At 40.9% G+C, this 13366-nt stretch overlaps 1 protein-coding gene across 2 annotated transcripts in view; it reads right to left on the minus strand.

Annotated features, from left to right (window-relative positions):
- Window positions 1–13366, minus strand: part of BRF1 (BRF1 general transcription factor IIIB subunit) — a 168595-nt gene that overhangs the window by 68495 nt on the left and 86734 nt on the right. For both annotated transcript variants that reach the window (XM_090141764.1, XM_031605574.2), the window contains exons 8-11: window positions 8311–8437; window positions 7031–7070; window positions 6849–6941; window positions 5763–6041 (exon numbers count right to left, since the gene is read on the minus strand). In XM_090141764.1, the coding sequence (XP_089997890.1) occupies window positions 5763–6041; window positions 6849–6941; window positions 7031–7070; window positions 8311–8437 (539 nt within the window). The remainder of the gene's footprint in view (window positions 1–5762; window positions 6042–6848; window positions 6942–7030; window positions 7071–8310; window positions 8438–13366) is intronic.

Below are 13366 nucleotides of genomic sequence, written 5' to 3' on the forward strand. Positions count from 1 at the left end.
GATTTAAGAGCAGGGTAACAGTCCCGGAGATGGCTGCATTTCTGCAGGTTCCCAGAGACATCAGCCCATGGAAAGATGGTGCAAATATAAATGCCCCTGAAAGCACTTCCCCTACTGAGGAGCAGCACCTTTTCAGACATCATGGAGTGCTGACAAGGAGAAAACCTTAAAAAGAAGCCCCAACAGAAAGAAAACACAGACGAGCACCTGTGAATGCTGAAGTACCAAAGACAGCATGAATACAGCTCTCTCTCAGTATCTGGTGAACAACTGGTTCCATAATTGCAGTTATTTATGGGCAAAGGACTGTTCCTAAAGCCCCAGCCAAGTTTCCCCATTTCTCCCTGCCTGCACTGTGCTGCTGGACAGAAGTGACACACACTTTCCCTTGAGGAGTGTCTGTACTGATAAACCTTTGGAAAATTCCTAACATATATATCCATGAATGCTTAAAAAATGCATTCATATGATTCAGCTTATGCTGTCACTCACATTTATCTCCCCAACACATCTAATAAATGCAGGTTTCTCTCCAAAACTCCCTTCTAGATTCGCTTGAAAACCTTTCAGCTAAACTAGGTGATAGTTCTCATCCCTTAACCTTCCTCAAGATATGAATATGGAATGAATTTATAGCACTTTTAATGAAATGCAAAGATCTCATGTGACAAAATATGTATTTGTGCATTTTGGAGTAATACATGCACACACACTACTCGTGTGGGAGTGATATATATAGTCAGGTAAGAAGATCATGTCATCTGTAATTCCCACCAAAGATTTCAGGTACCAAAAGCTGCATGTGAAGCAGCTGGTGGTCTCCTATTACCACGCTGGCTGCAGCAAGCACCTCACATCTCATTAACAGCATAATGAAGGCTCCATCAGCAATACAGCCTATCAAGACTGCCAAACACAAGAATATAGACACTAGATTAGAAAGATGAACTAGCATAATGGTTTTTATTGCCTAGTTCTAAGGATTGATAAACAACTAGTCCTGCCATAGAAAATACTCTCTGGTGATCCAATGGCACTCGAAGATGAAGAGAGACCCTGAGAGGTACCACAGGAGGAAGGTAGCACTGAGGAGATCACCACAGGCAGAGCTTAAATCCACTGAAGTGAGAGCACCATTAGAATCAGAGCCAGAAGAAGCCATCAGGATGGGGACACGCAGGCTTACACTGATGACCAAGATGTATTTTGCATATATAACACAATTAGCGCTAAACTCAGCAGCTTTATTTCTCATGTATGTGGTAATTATGACTTAATAGAGCTTCATAATGTTCTCTCTAATTACTGATTATATCTTCTTATATACTTTCATACGTGCATATACACATATATTCTCAAATGGTTGGCACTGATGTGCTCAGAGAATAATCTGAGAAAGAAAGGGAGACCACAGAAGAAGATACGAACGCCCAGTGGGAGCCAACACTCCTCCATTTATTAAAAAGTAATGGCAAGAAGCAATGCAGGGAATCTTCCTACCCATCACAGGCCACCAGGCTGGGACTCCTTGATGGGAAGGAATCAGCCAGCCTCCCAGTCACACACGTTGCTGCCAAGAGCCATTCCTTGACCAGTTTCCAGATGAGGACAAAGATGGGAGCAGAAGGCAGCTGGAGAACACTGTGGTAGATAAACCCAACCCCTGCCTCGTACAACTTCATCTTCAGCAGCTTGCCACATCCTCCCTGAACAAGAAGTTGGTATATAGGGATGCTGACAACCATCCGATCAATGACTGCTGTCTGCACGGGGTCTTTAATACCCCCAGAAATCAATGGAAACATCTTTGGACCTCAGCCCATGTGTCAGATTACGCCTGTGGCAGAAAGGGAGGCATAAACACAAGGAGTAATAAACGAGCAAACTATTAATTATGAACAAGCACTAAACCTTTCTCATGTATTCTTTGTGAAATTAGCCCTGAACGCAGTTAGCCGGATGCCTAACCAAGCACAAGATGGTACATGCACAGCGATTTCTCGCTGCAAGAGCCACTTACTTTCAGAGGACGTGCAGAAGCCTGCAACCATTGCCTCACGTACGGGATTTGAAACCGTCGCCCAAAATGACTGCGTGTGAATTTTGAATCAAAATAAAAATTAAATAAGGTCTGAAACACTACCAGGATAGCAAACACTAAGTTATATGGAGTTAGTTGGTAACTTACACCCTGTAGCTTCTCATTATCTCTGTTGTTATCAGACATTTTTGGCCAAATTCAGTTCATGACTTTTGGCTGATGTGGCATAAAGAGGTGAACTTGCTGCGTGCATGGGAAGGAGAGGGTGACAGCAAACATCAGGACAGAAACACCAAGAAGAATGATGAACTGAACCCGTGGTGTTTAACTGTGACGGCCTCCTAAAGGGAATGGTGTGCTGTTTGGAGGAACTCCAGATCCACAAAGAACACCAACACACACCATGGGGAGGGTGCAGCAACACTGCTCCACCAGGAAACTGACAGACTGATCTCCCAGATTCACCTCTGAAACTGTGATCCCACAATAAAGCTCTTTTATCACAAAGAATAAGCAGCAGTTTGCAACGACTCAGAGAGATTTCAGCTCAAATGTCTCTGTAAATTATTACACTTTGTAGGAGAAAAAACTGTCAAATGCAGTGTTTATTCTAAGCCTCAGTCTCATTAACCCAGTACCTTACATGCCCTCTTTGTAATGCAAATTCGCTAAAATACTGTGCTTTCCATAAAACATTCATATAGACAGTCTCACGTTGCTCAAACACCAATTGTAAGTGAAGCAAAAATAGACAGAATTTCTCTTAATACCTAAGCTCTGTACCTAACTCTTATCTGCCAATGCAGCCTGTGAGAAACCTTATGCTGTTGCTACAGCCACTGTAGCAAAAGGTGGAAGATTTCCCAAAGCAGCTGATGTAGGCAATCATAAACTGAATAACCACATGTAAGAGCCAAATAAAAGGACTTTGCAGAAGGTACCTACAGCAGAGCTTTTTTTTTGAGGAGAAGAGATTATTACAGAAAATTGAAAGGATACCCTGCATTTAGGAGGCTACACATTGCACACAGTGCACCTGCTCACGGCCACCTGCCCAGCCACACCATGTATCACCATGAAGGTTTTCTGTGAATTTTCCCCATGTAGAAACACACCTGTCATTCCCAAACACTGCAATATGCCCATCCATCAAGTGCACCCCAAGGAGATACAGCATTGTCCCAGCCAGGATCTCCAGTCCAACTTCGTGCCAATGCTCTGCACAGTGGAAGATGTCTTTGGGATGGAGAGGGCTAAGGGAAGAGCAAAGCTCCTGTTTTCTCATTTACACAGCTGCAGAGATGGCACACAATGTCACCTTAGGGGTGTTATGTTGACTCTCTCCTTTCTCCAACGCACTGAGACACTGGAACATGAAATACCATAGCAAACTCATATCCAGTCAAGATTCACAATATAAATTGTACTCAACTAAATTCAGGTACACATGATGAATGAGGAAATGTTACCATCTTTGCTTCCTCTCTCCACAGGTAGAAGCTACTTTTGCTTCCTGAGATGATCTCTAAATGTGTTATCTCAAATTAAACTTGGAGCGACCGCTTTCATCCTATTTTTAGTTTTGAAAGCTGTCACTTCTTTTTTAGACTTCAAGGAGGGCTTGAAAGTTGTCTGATTCTTACAACTACACAAGTTGGCTTGACAGAAGATACTACTTCTGTATAAAAACCTTCCCCAGACTTCCCAGCATGGCGAGGCAGAACTCAAGGCATCAGTGCTTGAAGCGATGGAGATACCCAGTTTTTCCAATGGGACTCAGTGCTATGATGCACAAATGACCAACGAGGGGCATCACTACAAGAAGTTTTCTTTACACAGAAACATGGCTTCCCAGACCATCTGCCAGACCAGGCTCTTGGTCATCCAAAATACATCAAGGCTCCATTACTGTTCCTGTACCCAAAGGTCCTCAGAGATGATGCACTCACACCACCCAGGCATAACACTGGAAGGGCGCAGAGATGGGGAAGTGCACCATGTGTCAGTACAGACAGGGCCAAATTCAACCAGATTTAATGTGGAGATAAATAGCATCTGTCACTTAAAAAAAAAAAAAATATATATATATATACACATATATATATACAAGAAAGAAGATCTGTAACAAAAATGCAACCAAAACAGCAATTCAACATACCAGCTTCACAACATATTACAAAAATAAGCACCTGTTTACCATGCCCAGTTTCATGAAGAGAATGAGTAGACTGAAGCCTTTTTATTTTTGAACATTCCCTTCATTTGGCACATTCCCTACTTTTGAGGAAAAAAAATAAAAAAGCAGAACACGGAGCAGTCATAACAAGAGTGGCCATGCTTCTCCTGCCCACCTGCCCGAAGCCCAACTCAGAGGAACACACCGGCTGTACCAGCTTAGCTTCATCTTCAGAATCTCTCAGTTCTCAGCCCAGCCATTAAAATGGTCAATAGCAATGCCAGCTGAGAAACGCCCATCACTGGAACTCATTTTTACAGGTCATTGGCCAGCTAGACAACAACAGCTTCTAGCCATTACTGACCTCTCTTCAACGCGAACCGCTGATTTCCCAGAGAAAGACAAGCCATGAGCCATCCATTTTCTTAATGGTAATTAAAGCAAACACAAAACCACTCAACTGTTTCTATGTGCCTTAGTTCATGCAAAATATAAACATGCAATCATCCTGCTATGTTTCTGAGAACACCGACATAGTAAGAATGTGAATGCATTCGGTTCATCTATGGAGGCAGGGAATACTCTATTAGAAGTAGGTGCTGTTGAACAGAAATTAGCATCAGAACAATTTGGATAACAAAACGTTCTGGTTGATCTGCCCCCAAGCTGACAGAACAGATTCAGGCAGGTGTGTCTTATGATGGAAAAATTAACTGTGATAATGAACAAAATGCCCTTTAGGATACATCCACATCTCAGTGACATTAAGATGCAGAAGAAATTTTAAAAACGCCATCTTCAAAATGCTCAAGCACACAGAAGAGAAAGCAAACAAACCTGCCTGAATGACTAGCTGTTTGCAACACTGCCTGCTTTATGGCTCCACCAAAATTGGATTCTTTCATCAGTCCTGGTCTTCCTTCTCTGCACAGAGCTATTTGGTGTTTTTTTAAAGATAAAATAGTACACCCACCAAAACAGACAACAAAGCCCGGATCAATGAAAATACATACAACTAGTTATTTCACTTTCAAACAGTTCAAATATTTGTCATTTGTAAATGACAAATATTCTTAGTCAGACTGCATCACATCTGATTCCAGTAAAACATGGATGAAAATTTAGATGAAAGCCTGCCTTCATCTAAAACTCTTGTACTTGGGTATTAATTTCCAGTCATCCTTACAGAAATCTGCTTCCTCCAATTTCCTAATTGAGACTGCATGGCTTGAAATATGCCCATCAGCTACTGTATGATTGCAAATCTACTTGACTAAGAAATACACATTCTCAGGCTTCAGAAAATAATCAGGCTCTCCAGATTTTCCTGAAACTTCCTGACGAACAGATGTCAATGAGCAATATCAATGACTTAGATCACTGGTCTCAACCAGTCTCACAACTCCTGTCAATCAGTGTTACAGTGACTAATGGAATTGCTGTCAAAGTAACCATTAGGATGCCTAGAAATTACACAACCTACATCTGGCTGCATGCATGCAACATATCCTCTCACAGGTTTTCTTGAACTGATGTTTTACTCACCAGGCTCTCGGTCCTTAGAGGAAATACACTCTTTTATGGACTCTGTTATGCCAAGACTAGCTGCAGTGGGGAGTGGACCAAGTAAGGATTCCAGTGCGGGTGGTCTTACAGGAGCTTCATTTCCATTTTTGCATTCTCCATCTTCACCTGGTTTTAACCTATCTTTCTCAAGAAGTTCATTACAAAAGTCTTTGTTTAAGTGATTAGCAGCTGCTTCCAGTTCTTCATCTTCTGCCTCTTCTTCTCCAAATATGCTTAATGTATTATCTTCTATAGAATCTGTAAGGAGAAAAAAAAAACAACAACCAACCAACAACAACCCAACAAATCACTGCACACCATCTGTTACAGAAACTAAGTAAATAGAGTAAATAGAGTAAATACTCCTTCAAAGTAAAAAAAAAAAAAAAAAAAAAAAACCTGTAGAGAAAATCTGTAGAAAACTCACACACTATTTCAGTACAATGTATGAATGTAGGGAGTTTCCAGACGCTCTTCAAATTCATGACCCTGGCTATTAAAGTGTATTTTTGTGAATAGAGTCACTGTTTAAAACAGAAGCACTGTGTTATCAAATTATGGCAGGTAAAAGGCTTTTTCAAAAGAAGCCAACTATTTGTTGGCCAATGAATGGCCAATTAAATCTGCACAGAGAGCCACCATACCAATTTGTCAAGCAGGGCATTCACTGACAGAAGGGTCTGTGTACTGCTATACTACGCACTCAACACTAGAAAAGAAACATTCTCAGGTATCAATGCCAAACTTATAAGTTACCAAGAATGAAAAAGTGATTGCTGTACTGCAATTGTAATGAACAAGTTTTACTTTTGATTTTATTTTGCTTTTATTTTTTTTTTTTAATTTTGCATTAAGTATTTTGTTCGTTTGAAGGCTGACAACTGAACCAACTAACTGGCAAGACGAGTTGAAAAGCAGAGAGAACCCTCATACAATAAACAGAGATTCTTTACTACCGAAGCATTTACATGATCACATTTATCACAATCAAGTTCATACACTTAATATGTCTGCAGGATATGAACCTATTATTATTTAAGTAGTCACAAGATTTTATAGACTTACCACTTTTAGATAAATTTGCAAATACGCCTTTTGCTTTTGGTCTACTATTTTCTAATTCAATCTCTATTTCATCTTGATAGCTTGATATTTCACCTGTGGTGATGAAATAAAAATAAAACTCAGCAATCATCAATGCAATTTTGAAGAAATGAGTGATCTGTTACACTAAACAAAACTTATACCTTCAAAATCTTCCAGCTTTTTTGATAACGCCTTCTCAAGCTGAAATGAAAATAAACAAAAAAAAAACAACCATGAAATTACTACAAAAACATCTCTGTACTATTTCTGAATTGTATATACAGACACAGAATCACAGGGTATTTTAAAAGCAATAAGAACATTTCAAATCCTAATTCAAATTATTTTATATCGCCAGATAGGTATCAAGCAACTGGCCAATTTAAAACATTATGTCAGAAATCTCTATACTTCAAAAGGAACTTCTACTTCAGCAAGCTGCATATAGAAGGCTCCAGTCTATAGCAGTAAGTTCTATGATTGTGCCTGCAGATATGAGCAAGTGCAAGGACAGTACTGAAACTGCTGTACACCCAGCCAGATGTGGCACACATGCAATGGCAGTCTGCAGTGCTGACCTACGGAATCTGACTGACTCTTGAGAACATCATCAGCACACCAAGAGCCCTTTAAAGGATAGCATATTTAAAATATTAAATACTGCCTTTTAAAAAAGCACATGGCTTCTGATCCAATTACAAAGCATGCACCTTGGCCACTCTTAATTCTGGTTAACCAGAACAGAAGAGCACACACAGCACATACAAGAAAAGTGCAGGTATTAGAACACCTTCTCAAGACCTGCATGCCACAAGCTCAGTTTAATTTGCCACATGAGAGGCTCCAGTTTTGCAAGGGCATAAAGATGTGATGCTTCAGTAAAAGGTCAGAGCAGAAGAAGAGAAACATGCAGCAGGAAAATGAGCACTATGGAGAGAAAGTAACTGCATCATCTTGCACACAGGGCAGCACCCAAGCAGAGTGCACTGGGCTCTCATCTACAACACAGCAATTGTGTTCAGCACCAAACACTGGTATCCTGCAAAACATGGGAGCTCCACAGGTGCTCATCTGCTCAAACACCCAAATGTCCCCATCTGACCAACAAGAGCAGTGACACTGTGCTTCCTGCTGGGGTTGACTCAAACTGGAAAGACACTTCAGTCCCTCCTCAGGGAATATTTAAGGCTACATTTGAAGCTATGTATCTCTGGATAACAGAGGTAGTAAAACCATATCCTTAAATATATATATACATATATATATATATATATCTTAAGTTAATGAGTGTCATATGTACTAACGCTCACCATTCTTTTAAGAACCTCAAAATAGATGTAACCAAATTTAAAGAGATGCTAGCCAATTAGGATTTAGTTTTAACTGATCCAGAGGGAGAAAAGAGGGAAGAAATGAACAGAGCATCAGGCTTAGAATCTACCTGCTGTATCTTCAGCTTTTTTTGGCCAGCTGTGAATGAAGGGGGATCACATTCTTCTTCCAAGTCAATCCTCATAAACTCATCTATGGTTAGCTGACTCGTTGGCGTATATTCAAACTCTGTCAACCTATCAAAGCATACACCATATTACCTTAACATCTTTACGATCTTCTTTAGAAGTCACAAAATTCATCAGATTTCTGACTTGTAGAATGAACATTCTGTAAGAACTAGAAACTTTGGCTCAAGTACAGAACAAATTAAAACTGAAGTGATACTAATTGTTTCATTTGCTGCAAAGTAAGTATCTTTTCATATCACAAATTAGCTTTTGATTTATTAGAGTACACAACACACACACTTTTTTTTTTGATGAACAAAGACTGAACAGAAATACCACAGCCATTACAATCAATTATGTACAGCCTGACAAAACAAGAGAAATGCAGTTCATCTCTCCTGTCTCGCTGCTTTTGGGATCAACAACGAAAACAAAACAGATTCTGAACTAAAATATCTGCCACCAGAGCTTAAGAGTATGCTCAAAAACAAGAAGCAATCTTCCCAGGACACAAAGAAACAGTAGTAAAATAAAGGGATCATCTGCCTATTGCACAGATAGAATAGATGAATGCATATAATTTTGTAATAACATGCTTTGTATTTGTTTAATGTTTGCATTTCAGAAGCTCTTGCCTCTGTGAGAGATATGACTGGCTCCATAGGGAACTGCCATAAAAGCAGCTGAAGCTTTCAAAGAAACTGACTCTTAAACGACATCGCAACATCTTAACTTCATCCACAATTTTCAGCATTTTATACAGGTGGTTGAGAACTATCACATCCATCTTACAAATGGAGAAAACAAGACAAAAGGTTAAGTGTAAAGCCAGGTCAGGAAACGTCTGGCAGAATGCTTTTCTGACAGAAAGTGCCCTTTTAATAATATCAACATTTTCCATGGGAAAACTGCATTGATAGGTCTGCAGCTGCTCCACTGGAATATTCCCATCTTCCAAAGGAAGCAAAGCTAATGACTGTTCCCATCTGCAAAGCTGGACACAAAGCTACTGCAGCAACCCCAGCTCAGGACATTTCAGAATTTCTTTCTCCCAAAAAGTAATCATGATTTTTCTCTTTCACTTTTTATAGCAATAAAACTCCTTCCAGAGAAGAAATTTTCTATAGGACACAAATTCCATTTCCAACCACCTCCAGGACCAATGGCCAACAGCACCTGGCAATTCTCTCTCCCTATATTCTTATCACTATGTGTATTTGTTTATTTTTAATAAATTGAGGAGCAAAACAAAACAGCTATTAATTCAGAATTCATTTAATGTCAAATCCAGACATCTTTTTAGAAGCACAGAGTTTCCCTTTCATCACAATCCAACCACAGTCATCCAGCACCCAGCTGGTGATGTATGAATCAAGCACCTAGAGGCAGTCCCACTTCAGCAAGACTTCTCCTCTGAACCAGCCTCATCTACTTAAATTCTTATTCTCCTCTTACTGTTGTGAGCCAACACATTTTTTGGCATAGACATCTGGTTTGTCCATGCCATGCTTGCTCAGAGTTTGAGATGAGGACCCAGACCAAGTCAAAACAGCAACACCTTGTAGGCATGCAGAGCAACGCAGAAAACGTCAGTGGCAAAATGCAGGTCAGTGACAGGATGACTTGGATTTCAGTATTGAACTCTGTGCACATCTCCCTGCAGACACCCGAGGCTCCATCTGCCTGTCTCCTTGTGACCTTGTGTGACTCACATCACGTACTCTGCACCTGTCAGACATTAGCCCAAGGGTGAGCTTGGTTCACAGTTGACATCAAGAACCAGCTTCAACCCTGGGCCAGAACAGCACCACAGGCCCATCCTGAGACCTCCAGTGTATCTGGGCCGGGCAGGGCAGAGCTACCTCAAGTTTGCTGGCTGTATTATAGAGGAGCTTAAATCCACAGCACAACACAGTTGTAGTCAACCATTCCGGCCATGCATTCCCATGCCCACGTCCTTCCCTTCCTCAGTCCTGATCCAAGCTAAACCAGCTGAGTGCTGACCAACCCGGCTCTGAAGTTGGCTGCTATGACCACGTAGGCACAGGACCCTGACTGGAAGCTCAAATTTACCAAGTGTCAGATCTTAGCCACAGGACTGCAACCTTCCTCCTGAAACAACAAACAACCCCTGAAGATGAGCAGAGCTTGAACCTCAGTCTGCTAAATTAATTCCTAAGCAATCTCCCTAGCAATAGTGCCATAAGACACGGCCGGATGAGAGTCTGACCCATAGAACACTGCCAGGCACTGCTACCTGTGACCCCTATTCTACATGGGCTGAAAATACGACCCCATACAGCCCATTTCATGCCAGCAAATGCATCCTGAAGAAGTAGGAGCAAGGCTATACAGTCTTACACTAAGCACCACGCTGCAGAAGAGCAAGCCATTCCCTCAGCGTTTTCTCCTTTAACTTGATATAAATAAATATCTGCAATTGCCAACCACTTTCCTGCCTCAGCATCTTACATTGGCTGATATCCTGTCTGCATATTTTTAAACATTTCTTTAATTTTATCCAGTGTTTGGACACATGCCACCAAGGCAACAAACTGATGCACGCAGCAGTTCTACGCTGCATGGAACAAGGCAACAGCAGTTTGGCAGCTATGAAAAACTGATGCAATCTTAATTATAAGCATGATAATTTCAGGGGCAAGGGAGTATCCTCATGAAAAAAAACACCAACTAGCTGCTGGCTATTTTTTAAGTTCTGCATAGAAATGATATCCAAGTTCACTTTGTAATTTTGTTAATCAAAAAAAAATAAATAATAATAAATCTAATAAGAGTAGCCATTTTAAGTCATCCAAGGGAGGAAAATAAACAGATACACAAATTAAGATATTATTACCTTGGCATGAATTCAAAAGGGCTCCAAAAACTGAAATTTGGCAGTCAAGTATTTTCTATTTATAGCTGAAGCAGAGGCAATCAGTTCAGACTAAGATTCAACTTCCAGTATAAGCCCTCCTCTTACAGTTTCTCACAGACTCTTTCAAGCAAGTTCCTTTGGGAGCAAAGTTTTTCCAGGGCTTGGTGTCACTGCTCCTATCCCCAGCCCTCCTTTTTTGTTTTTTTCAAAGAAAAATTTCCACAGCTTTTGTTCCATCCCTTTGCAGACAAAAACACACCTCGTGCTCTGATAAAGCACTTTTGTGCACCAAGCAGTAAACCAATTCCGTTCACACTTAATTTAGCTCCCAATAAGGGAAAATGGGTCAGTCACTTAGAGGCCGAGCAATGTTTTTTTTTCCACTTTGTTTTGTTTCAGGAATGCTGTCCAGCGGAGACTTATGAATCCAGCCTACAGCTTAGGGGAAAAAAACATGAAAAGGACTTCCATGCACAGCTGAATGCTCAGTTTTAGCGGTTACTTGAAATTCTGTGGTGATGGGGTGCAACAAAGCAGCCCAAAGAGCAAGGTCCTCTGGAGTCTAACTCACAAACGCTTCGGGACTTCAAGTTCAAAGTCTGAGAGGGACTTCTGAGCGGGGACAAATTAGAAGAAGCCACGCTCTCCTCCGCTCTCTATTCAGAGGAAAGGAAGCTGAAACTGCTGGCAAATCTCAGCCAGGACCAGAGAAGCGTGGTGAGCTACACGGTGTCTGATTGCCCTCCTATGTACACACAGTCAGTGCCCAGCTCTAGAAAGCAGGCGATGCAGCAGAGGTACCTTGTGCTGGATGGACCTCTGCACAGAATGGCAGACAGATCAGAAACCTGGAGACACTCTTTTAAAAAATATTGTAGTGAACAGAGCAGCTGATTTGACAACTCTGACATTTACAAGCTGAAGAAAAGTAAAGGACTGACTGTTATATATTACTTGAGCACAAATATTTTACTACATCCCTACTGTCTTAAGGGTGCTCTTAAGCTGCACTGCCCACCACTCCAAACCTGCGTGCTCACTAACATAAGAAAAGTACAGAACTTGCACTGCTGTGGTAAATGGTCACTGTTTACTAAATTACAAATGTCTCTTGCATCATCCTCCTGTACCCATTTTTTCCAAGCTATGCAATGTTTATGCATGAACTATTTATGGAAGTACATAAAGGCATACTCTACCAGTGATACTTAATATAGAACATGTATCAGAAATAGATATGAAATGCTTCCTACAGGATGTAAGTTCTCCAGTATCCCCTAGTATGTAAACAACTACAAGTGCAATATCCTTTATATGCAAGAGATGCTCCGAAAGTAATACCTCCTATTTTATTATATTGACCCATGATGTCAAAGGCAGATTGGTGGTGGTATGGCAGTAGAAGATGAACCTTCCCACCAATATCCCATTATGTGTTGTTGCCGTGTGACAGATGGCAGTAGAGGGGCAGTCTGACAGAATGGCATCTCACGTGGAAGTACAAATGAAGCAGAGGGATGGAATTGAATTCCACCACGCAGAAAAAATAGCACCCACTGACATTCATCAACGCTAATTGAACACTGATAATGACCAAACAGTGGTTGTGAGTTCAGTGAGGCCATGGATGGTGCATTTCCGCAGCGGGTCATCTCTGTTGGTGCAGTCTGTTACTAGCACTGCATGAAGGCTCTTGCTCATTGCTGGAGAAAATGCAGAGCTAGTGGTGGTGACTGTGTTGAAAAATACTGTTTTGTAGCTGAAAATTTGCTGTATCAAACAGTGTTATTGCACTCTTTGTAGCTCTTGTAGTTTCCTTGGAAATAAATAGGAGGCATTACTTTCAGAGCAACCTACATCTGTATAACAACATACAACTTGCAACAACATAAAAAGGATGTTTTTAAAGCTTACTGAGTAGGTATCTCATTACTAAAAGGTGGGGACTAAATCAGAGGTCACCTGATTGCTGTACTTTTACAATGTACAACTTATCACCTGAGCTGTGCTAAATTACCCTCCCTGTGCTCCTACCCCAACACACCTAGAATTATTTTCTCTAAAAACAACTTCCACGGTGTCCTACGTTAATGTATGTCATCTGTTTTTGTGATGGA

This window comes from Phasianus colchicus, chromosome 5 (genome assembly GCF_987193195.1).
Source record: "Phasianus colchicus chromosome 5, bPhaCol1.hap1.1, whole genome shotgun sequence".
NCBI classification, from domain to species: domain Eukaryota; kingdom Metazoa; phylum Chordata; class Aves; order Galliformes; family Phasianidae; genus Phasianus; species Phasianus colchicus.